Source organism: Cuculus canorus, chromosome 14 (genome assembly GCF_017976375.1).
Source record: "Cuculus canorus isolate bCucCan1 chromosome 14, bCucCan1.pri, whole genome shotgun sequence".
Taxonomy (NCBI): domain Eukaryota; kingdom Metazoa; phylum Chordata; class Aves; order Cuculiformes; family Cuculidae; genus Cuculus; species Cuculus canorus.
The window spans coordinates 17,105,019-17,114,420 of record NC_071414.1 but is presented as its reverse complement, the minus strand read 5'-3'; the positions used below and the strand labels follow the sequence as shown (position 1 = coordinate 17,114,420).

At 43.4% G+C, this 9,402-nt stretch overlaps 1 protein-coding gene across 1 annotated transcript; it reads left to right on the top strand.

The window, feature by feature from the left end:
* Nucleotides 1-3,015: 3,015 nt before the first annotated feature.
* On the top strand, nt 3,016-9,014 carry LOC104059792 (interleukin-9). The gene is made up of 6 exons (XM_009561509.2): nt 3,016-3,191; nt 5,797-6,910; nt 7,004-7,048; nt 7,153-7,179; nt 7,842-7,970; nt 8,907-9,014. The coding sequence occupies exons 2-6, from the start codon at nt 6,803-6,805 to the stop codon at nt 9,012-9,014; spliced, it is 417 nt and encodes a 138-aa protein (XP_009559804.2). The 5' UTR covers nt 3,016-3,191; nt 5,797-6,802.
* The last annotated feature ends 388 nt before the right edge of the window (nt 9,015-9,402 follow it).

Genomic DNA, 9,402 nt, shown 5'->3' with positions numbered 1-9,402 from the left:
AACCCGCGCTGGAGTCATGTGGTGATTTTTCCCGATATTCTCCATCCCATTAAACTAATTTTGAGATGGATGCCAAGGATTTACCGAAACAAAACTCTCATGTAACACACATCTGCCAGAAGGAGCTCTCAGGGAGAGCTGTGGACTCCTCGGTGTTGAAACGGAGCCGAGGGCAGAAAGCTTTTAATATAAAAATATGCAGAGTGAATGGGGAGTGAACGAAAGGCTTTGGCCACATGATGGCATCCTCAGCCTTCAGCCCTGTGCTGCTCTCTGCACCACTTGCTCGAGCTGCCAAGCCATCTCTTTCCATCTTGGTCGTTTAAACCTCAAGTCCGGGTTTGCTACCAGAGCAGCACACGTTCTGTTCTCAACAGGGCTGCCCAGCAGGCAGGTGGTTTTGGGGTGATCCTACCCTGCTGTCGCCTGGGAGCACTGGTTAATGAGCATACCACCCCATTAACACTCGTAGGCAAACCATGAATGAGGCAAAGCAACACTGGGTTGGAGCATAAGGATTTTGAGGGTGACAGCACACTCAGACTCCACGCAGGAGGTCAGGCTGATGCTGGGTCAGATCCATCAGGGTTGGGACAAGCAGTGTTTGAGGTGCAGCACTTTGTGGCATGCTTGTACCCATCGCTGTGATGAATCACAGTGGATCCCTGCACGTGGAGTCTGAGAAATGATTTAGTCTTGCTTTTGAAGTAGTGAGTGCCTGGCTGTGTCACCAAGAAAACAGGTCTGGTGGCGAGGCTGAGTGATGCCACAGTCCAGCCTCATGTCTCAAAGATGAGGGATGGCAATTACAATTTAGGCATGCAGAAACTTGACAAGTTTGCATCTTGTGAATTATTTTCTTTATGATATTTCAAATGCATTCATTTTTAGAGATGATAATATCAATATCATTAGCCATTGATAGAAATTAAGATCTCTAAGGAATCCTCTTCAGGGACTTTGCCTTGAGTGCCTGCAGCCATGCATACAGCTGATTCAGATCCCTTGTATGGGGCACTGATTGCATATATGGGTGGTTTTGTCCCTGAATTACACAAAAGAAAACCCCCGTGTCAATGGAATTCAGGATACAGACCGCCTCCTCTGTCAGTGGTGTGGCCACAGTGACCTGCCATCGGTGGCACGTTCGCCAGCACCGGGCACTCTGGAGGGGGAGAAGCCATCTGCTTGATAGGTTGTAGATGCTCACAGAGCCCCACATTTCTGAGAGAAATGCAGTAAATCCTGAAACTGGTGAAAAATGATAAGGGAGACTAGAAGGACCAGGACACCTACTTCTGTGCTTTTCTTGCCTGGAATACGAAAGCATACTTGGAACTGTCATGCCTCAAATGAGTTTGTAATTGCCCAACTTCCATACTGCTGGTGGTGTTCCAGCTCTTACAACACCCCATATTACTTAATGAGATGCTGGCTGTGTAGCTGTTTTTCCTGTTTATACACTACAGAGTGCTGTTAGGAAAAAAAAAGACAACAGCAGCTTATTTCACCGGTTAAAAAGAAAAAAAAAAAACAATCAGGAACCGATTTCCTAATGAAAAGCTATTTTTCTGGATAACAGCTCTGACCTGGAGGAATGTCTCTGGTGCTGAGAGGTGCCTCATGGTGACCACGGGGTGTGAGTGGGAGCAGGTTGGGGCTGCCATCTGGCCAGGAGGCAAGGAGAGGGCCAGTTCACCTCCCTGTTTCTGCGTCCCTGCTGTTGCTGAGCACCTACAATGTCCATAAGTCCTTCCCCCAGGCAGGGTTCAGCTGACATCCCATGCAGGAGCTCGCCCACAGTGGTTTTAGAGCCTGATGAAGCCCTTTGCATGATGGCTCTGGGCCAAGCTGAGATTTTCTCATGCCTTTTCACACTTTGTGGTGTGTCCGCATATTGGCGGAAGGTGAGATCACAGTCTTCATCTCGGTTTCTCTTTTTTTGTTGTACTCTGAGACAGAGGAGTAGGTGACGTCTTTGCAGACATTAAGATATATTATATCTCCTTGGTTTATCTCAAGTTCTTAGTTTCGTTGTAGAGGTTTCTCTCCTAGACACTGCATTTATGTACGCTAAGAAGGCCAATGCCTGTCTTGTACCCATGAAGAAAGTGGCAGAGTCAGAAGAAATGGTCAGATCCAAGGACACAAGTAGGAAGAAGTTCAAGGTGCTAAACTGAATATACATTGTATTAAGAACAGCTTCCTTCCTTGGCTTTATAAAGCCATCTTCTTCCTCTATATGCTCCTATAGTGGTGCACGGACTGACTGCTGCCAGCTTAGATAAGCAGCATGTAAAGTATCCTTCCAGAGATAGACTCCAAAAGGAATTAAGCCATGCACCGAGGGGAAATGGAAGTAGTTTTCCTAACCTGTACATCCTGTGACAGCTCCAGAACCAGACCCTAGTGGAATAACCAACCTGTTAAGAGCCATACATGCAGCAGGAGGGGAGTACCTTCTTAAGGGAGTCTCAGAGGACCCATATGAAGTTCCACTGTAAGATACAAAATACTGAATACATCAACAGGTCCTTCCTTAGTATAAGTGAAATAACAAGGCTACTGGACTGCAGATCACCCAGTTTCTATAAAGAATATGAAGGTCCTCTTCAGTGATGGACAAAGCAATGGATAACCTTGGGTCACAAGGAGAAAGATTTGGAGAAACAAGAAACTTGCAGCTAGAGAAGTACAGGCACCCTGCCTCCAACACTTGGTGCTTCCGTACTGGCACTTACATGGCCTCATCTGCTGTAAAAGCACAAGGACTTACACAGCTCATCTTCAAGGATTGGACTGGCTCATGGTCTATTCCCCCGTGTTTTGAAACATTTAGCATCAACATAGCCTATTTGACATGTAGTACAGAAAATCTTGCCAACTCTTGTGGAAGAGGGCCAGCCTATTGTTAGTCACGCAGTTAGGTGTGAACCAATATCTGTGCTTATTTCGTTATTAAATTGTGACTGCCATGTTTCAGTCAAGCAGTCTGCAGGTGGTTTTTCAATGCTTCCAGCAGGAAAAGCAAGCTGCGCTGAGGGTATGGCTGGTGGAGGGCTCTAACACAGCCATGGAGTGAAAGCCTTCCACTGTCTGCCTGTCCTACACGTTCAACCTTCTTCTGCGTGCTGCACTGAGAGGGAAATCCAACACGCAGGGTCATCTCACAGTGGGACAAGAGAGAAAGGGTGAGTGGACTTATAATAGGACAGCTCTGCAATGTTTCTCTTTCCTGATGTGGAAGCAGTTAGGCCCACAAAAGGGGGATGCTGAGTGAAAGCAATGGCATCAGGAAAACCCTATCATACAAGAGAACTGCTGACCTTTGTGGACAATTCCTGCTTCCCTTTGCTTACTTCTGGAGACTTTTGGTTGTGAGATGCACTTGCAATATGTGCAATACCCAGCGTGTTGTTGTCAATGTGTTTTGCTTTTAGACGCTTTAGCTGTTGCTAAATATCACTGCAGCATGGAAAGCTTGGCTCCCCAGACAGGAACGCCAGGAAAGCTCCGGCAATTGTACTGTTGCATGAAAGAAGGATGACTCGCAGTGCTGATGGTTCCTTTCAAGCATGGTGCTCCATCTCACAGCTCCCGAGAACCGCAAGTTTTGATTAGTTAGTTTAAATGGCTTCAAATTAATTAAAACTCTTCTGAAAGTAATGGGGACTCAATTACCTATAAAAGCTAATATGAGTCCTGAGGATATCCCCTGGTCCATCTGCTAGGACAGAGCAGAGCATGTGAACATCAGAAGCTGCCAATGCCTTCTTCAAGCTGGCATGTGAACTGTTCCATGAGTTCATCTAGATTTCACTCCTTTAAGTCATAGACAATCTTCCTATTACTCTGCTATGGTTTACCCTTTTGTGGAGGAGTATGACCCTATTTTCCTTTATTTCTACACTAGCATATGTCATCCTTATCTAAAAGAAGGGGGAAAAAATACTCCAAGCTACCTAATCTCTGAAACTATCAAAAGCATCTTTTCATTTGTGGTCTTTGCAAACTCTTACATCATGATCAGTGAACACACTAAAAGTAAAACAACTAGTACGTTATCTTGGTATGTTTTTTTGTACAGGGAATCTTTTTGCTACATTAAAAAACCCCAAACTATACAGAGTTTCTTGGAAATACTACAATGGGATGCAAATTCTCTCGTGAGAACTGAGAAGATCAAAAGGTTCATGCTGACCAGGCTAAAACAGTTATTTGGAAATTGGTGCAGCATTTTTTGTCCACCAACCTCTCCTCAAAATAGATGCATTTAAAAAGAGTATATCCCAAAGTATTTATATATAAATAAAAAACGTACAGGACATTAGATGAGCATTTCCAAAGGAGCCAGAAGGGGCTGCCTATAGCAAACCACAGAAATATGTTGGGATGGCAGCAAATATCAATCTCCATGGTCTTTGGATCAGCCTCTAAATGCTGGAATAGAGCCTAAACTCTCCAAAGAGAGCCGTAACCAGTGCCACTCACTTTTGCTGTTCTAACCAATACATGAAAGTTTTTCCTCTGCCAGTTTGACTTCTGGAGCAATTTGCCCTGGAGAAACAACAGTGTGAAAGGATCTCAATGAAGCAATCAAATAGAAATGAAAAGATGTAGAGATAGCACTGGAACTGCTGGCAGACAGAGACTGCGAGGAGGAACCACAGGCCAGTGGAGCAGCTCGGGAGTGGCTCTGGAAGCTCTGGCATCCTCATTTTCAACTACTAACAAAAATATAGATCTCGTCCTTTTGGGCAATAGGCCTAGGAAGAAGTTACCTGATCTACTCACTGCTCAGTGAACCTAATTACATCTCGTGTATGTCAAGGTCCTGATTATGTATCTTGCCTACAATTTATGCCACTGATTGCTTTCCTTACAGAGCACAGCAGCTGCATTGAGACACCATTCCTTAGGTGAAAAGGCCCTAGAAACCCAACTCAGTAAATCAGATTTTACAAAATCCTTGAAAAGACAGAGCGTAGCGACTATTGGACAAATTGGGATCTCTAATGAACATATTTTCCTTAAAACCAAGAAGCAGTAGAAACTCCGGGCTGTCACAAAGAGCCCCTTGCTCTCTCTCCTGGTAGCTTGGTATCGTATTCCTTGCACAACTTTTAGCTAAATCAAAGATACTTGTGAATTCTTTCCTCTAAAATCATGTAAAATCATCTGAGAAACCAAGTGTCCTGCAATGTTACGGACAATTTAGTTCCTTCAGGGATTTATGTTTTGAACTAATTGTTCCAGCTGTTGCTCTAGGGCTTTACTGGCTGAAGAATTGGAGAGGAGCATGGCCATTGTTTCTCAAGGGAGACACACCCGTCACAAAGCCTCCCTACTGCTTCTCAGGGAATTACAGGCTCTCAATCACATATCAATTATTTTACCCCTCCTCCAACAGCCCAGTGCCCTTGAAGATACCACTGCCCGGCTCATGAATGCCATCTGCAACATATTTCTGTGCACTCTTGATCATAACGTACCCTGCTGCCAGCTTTAACTTGCCAAGGAAGCTTTAACTTCTCTCGGTATTCCCTGGGGCCCCTGTGAAAGCTCTAGGTGCCTCATGGGACCCACACTAAATCTCCTGGGTACAAATTTCAACGGAAAAGCAGGGAGAATCTTCCCCAGCCCCGAGCTGCTGCTTGGTGTGCAGGCGGATCCTCTCCTGCTCCCCTGGGCCCGTGGGCAGGCAGCAGAGCCACACTTGGCCAGATGAATCCCTTGCCGGTAGGCAAATGCCAGAGAAAAAACAGTGAATTGCAACCCAATGTTTTCTCTCTCCAGGACAGTTTCCAGAGGAATTGCGCTCATCCTTCAGGCAGACTGACCAACAGAAAGCTCAAGCTTTTGGAGAAGATCTTTGACACATAAAAGGATTTAAGGCAAACAGGAGGGAAGCTTAAAACTCAACACTGGAGATCTCAAAGAAATCTGAAGGTCTACCACTTGCTCTGCTGTAAACTGAGAACGTCTGTGGCCACAGAAAGCTCCAGCAGACACTCAACCCCACTTGGAGGCTCCATCTGAGAGAATTTCCAAGTTAATACTATTTTGGTCACTCAGGACTATTTTTGCCTCTACTCCTTTCTGCTTACAAGGGAACGGGTGGAATGTGACATTGTGGTCAGTGCTTGCACTTGGAGGGCCCGATCCTTATCTGCCCACTGGTGCACTTGCACATAGCAGAGGTGGGATCACAGTCAAGGACTATGGGATTGCTCTCCAGGTCTGACAGCTGCAACTCAGCATGACAACTTCTCCAGGCATCATTCCACAACTCTGCCTGTTTGTCTGTCTGCTCAACAGACCCCTGCAGCATTAACAACCTTCTTTGAGAAAGGTCCTGCCTTGAATCCAAGGGGAAGCCAGCTGCCAGCCTGTCATTTTGTTTCCTCTGGAACTTCAGCAATGCTGATCATCATTGCCTCTTCGCTTTCATGGAACTGTAAATTACATAAGCACAAGAGACAAACCCGACATCTGAAAAAAATGCTTTTGTAGATTTTGAAGTATTGTTTCCTGTTAGACTGTGATATCATAATGTTCAAATTAATCACTTCTGAGGAGCAGTTGTGAATTTCCGCAGTACCAAAGAAAAGTCACTGCAGTAGGTGACTCAATTCCACATTTGATTTCTCTAAAATGCTGTCCAAGCTAGTGGGAAAAAGTAGTGGGCACCCAGTATCAGTTTTATAATTGGGTTTTTCCATATGAGAATGGGAATTTTGTGAAGACTCAATTAAAAGGAGTGTCCTCCTATTCTTCTGTCACCCATCAGACTGCATTCAACATGAGTGTCAGCATGCTGTCATACATACTCTTCTCTTTTTTGCTGCTCTCTGTGCAAGCACAGAAATGCAGTGTCCATGAAATTATCCGCTTTACAACACGTCTGCTCGTAAGTGGCTGTTTAGCACCCTAATTCTCTAAAAATGCATTCATGTAGAGTCGATGATAATAAATACTGACTTCTCACTTGTTATTCTTGCAGGACAAAAGTTCTCTAAGCTGCCCATGTAGAGAGACAGCTGTCAGTGTGAGTACATTGCTTATGAGAGTATCATGAAACTATGCAAAAACGTGCTTGTGTGCTGATTGTTACCAACGCTGAATTTTAATGCTCACTCTTTTCATTTTCAGTCATGTTCCTGTCTGCCCATTCCTGAAGTAAGTACTTTTTTAAGCTACTGTAGTTGTTAAAGAAGCTCAGTATTGACTGAGTTTGAGTTTGTTTACGTTGCTCCTTATGTAGCTTTTGCTTTCGGTTATGAGGAAGATTTTAATACCCTACTAGCAGCAAAACTGAGCTTGATTAATATGGTGGGAAAAGAGGCAGAAGTCTCCATGTTATCAGTGTAATCAAAACCAAGCCCAGAGTCCTCCAAAGTCAAGCCCAAATGGGCTTGACTAAAGCAAGAAATAGAGGTTCTTGCTTTGAAAATCTCAGCAAGACCTTGTTTTATGGTTAGATGCCAAAACAGTGAGTGAACCTGGGCCAGAGATGTCAGGCCTCAGGTGCTCAGCCCTAGGTGTATCCAAACCCCACCTCAGATATCGTGAAACACAGCATTAGATTAAACTATACTTCAAGCAGGTTACTTTTAGGTTTAGAAAGTTTTGGAGAGATGTGGAAGGTGTTTCTTACAATATATATGATGATTCGGTGTCTCACAACTGCTCCCAAATTCTTATATCAGTTTTCAATCAAATGCAAAACACGATAGGTTTCATTGGGAAGTTCTGCCATGCTTGGGAATACATAGCTCTTCTTTCTGTAGACAAACACAAAATGCATTCTAGCTTTTTCTAATGCCTTCGATGTTTAACAGCCTGGCCACGAACTGCCATGCTTTGTGGAAGGAACCGAACACATGCTGAAAAACAACATATCTTCAAAAGCAATAATTGAAAGGCTTAACCTGACCTTTCAGACTCAACTGGACAGAAAACTCTGTGAAGTAAGACTTTTCTTACTTTTCTATAGATTTTGGTCTATCTTTTACAACAGAGATTTTTTTTCCTAACTTAAACTTTGTAGCTAAGCATTTCATTAATTTCAAATGTGTTTTAAATACTTGTTTTATACAGCAGCCAGCTATGACAGCTGCAATATGCATGAGACAATGCAAAGTGATTAAAATTGTCAGAGGAAGCAGGGAGATGAGTGCCCTTTCTCTCCTCCAAACCCCTTTTAGCATGAGGATCTTTAAACACATATGTCTGGGACAGGAGCTCAATTTAAATTGCTTTTACATTCTCCTTTCTCAATATGTGTTTCTACATTAAGTAGTAATGATATAAAGTGGGATGTGTGGAAGCAGCTTGGCTGGGGACAAGCAGGTAGAGACATCCTCTTCTGCAGCATTAATTCTGCATCAAGGACCCTTGGGCATGAAATACCGCTGTCACCTGCAGCACATTCAAACTTGTGATGATGCTCAGGAAGACTCCTAGAGCCCTAGACACCTTCTCTGAGGCAGTGAAACATCCCTTATTTACATTCTGAGCAGAACTGTTGTGTAATTCAATGAGACACTGAAGATGCTGCAGTGTCTCCAGCTCCTTTGAGGTAGCCTCAGACTTGCAAGGGGGAATATTGTTAGACAGTGAACAGACCCACCTCCCTCATCCTACCCAGCTTCTCATACTGCACTATCTGCCTTGCTTACTGGGTTAAAACAGCCTAATTTAAATTACTTCAGCTGTAAAGGGTCCAGCTGGCACCTTGTTAGTCGCTGTGAAAAGCCATGCTTACACTTACTGCTCAAGGAACAGCACTTTAGGAATTGTTTTTTTAAACCTTGCTTAGCTCTGTGAGTGTATATTATAATCCTTTATTTTTACTTTTTATAAAATCTTTCGTAACCCAATCTTTGTTCTTTCTCCCACCACAGAGCCTGGCACGTGGGGATCAATGCCAGTACAAGACCAAGGGAGATGTGGAGGAATTTTTGAATAAAATCCTGAGAACCTATCGAGCAATCAATAAACCTAGAGCTTAAAAAACCCAGAATCTAAAAAAGCTTCAAAACTCCCCAAACTCTTCAATAAGAAAGGGGAATAGAAAAATTATTTATTGTATTTATTGCTCACCTGAAATATAAAATGTAGAAATAAACTGCTAAACCAATAAAACTATAATTAACCTGAGCAACAAAAGTATTCAGGAGTCTTCATTTTTTATGTTTTGTACTTGGTGGAAGGTTTGAACATCCTGTTTTCATACCAGTGGGTGTCAAAATGCTTCTACAAAACTCCAATATCATTCACATAAGATGCTACAGCAAAATGCTCAGTTTGACCACTGTATGGCACCAGAAACATTTGCGGATTTGAGATTCAAAACAGAAATTCTGTGCTTGCTTTCTGCATCACTTTGATAATATCTAC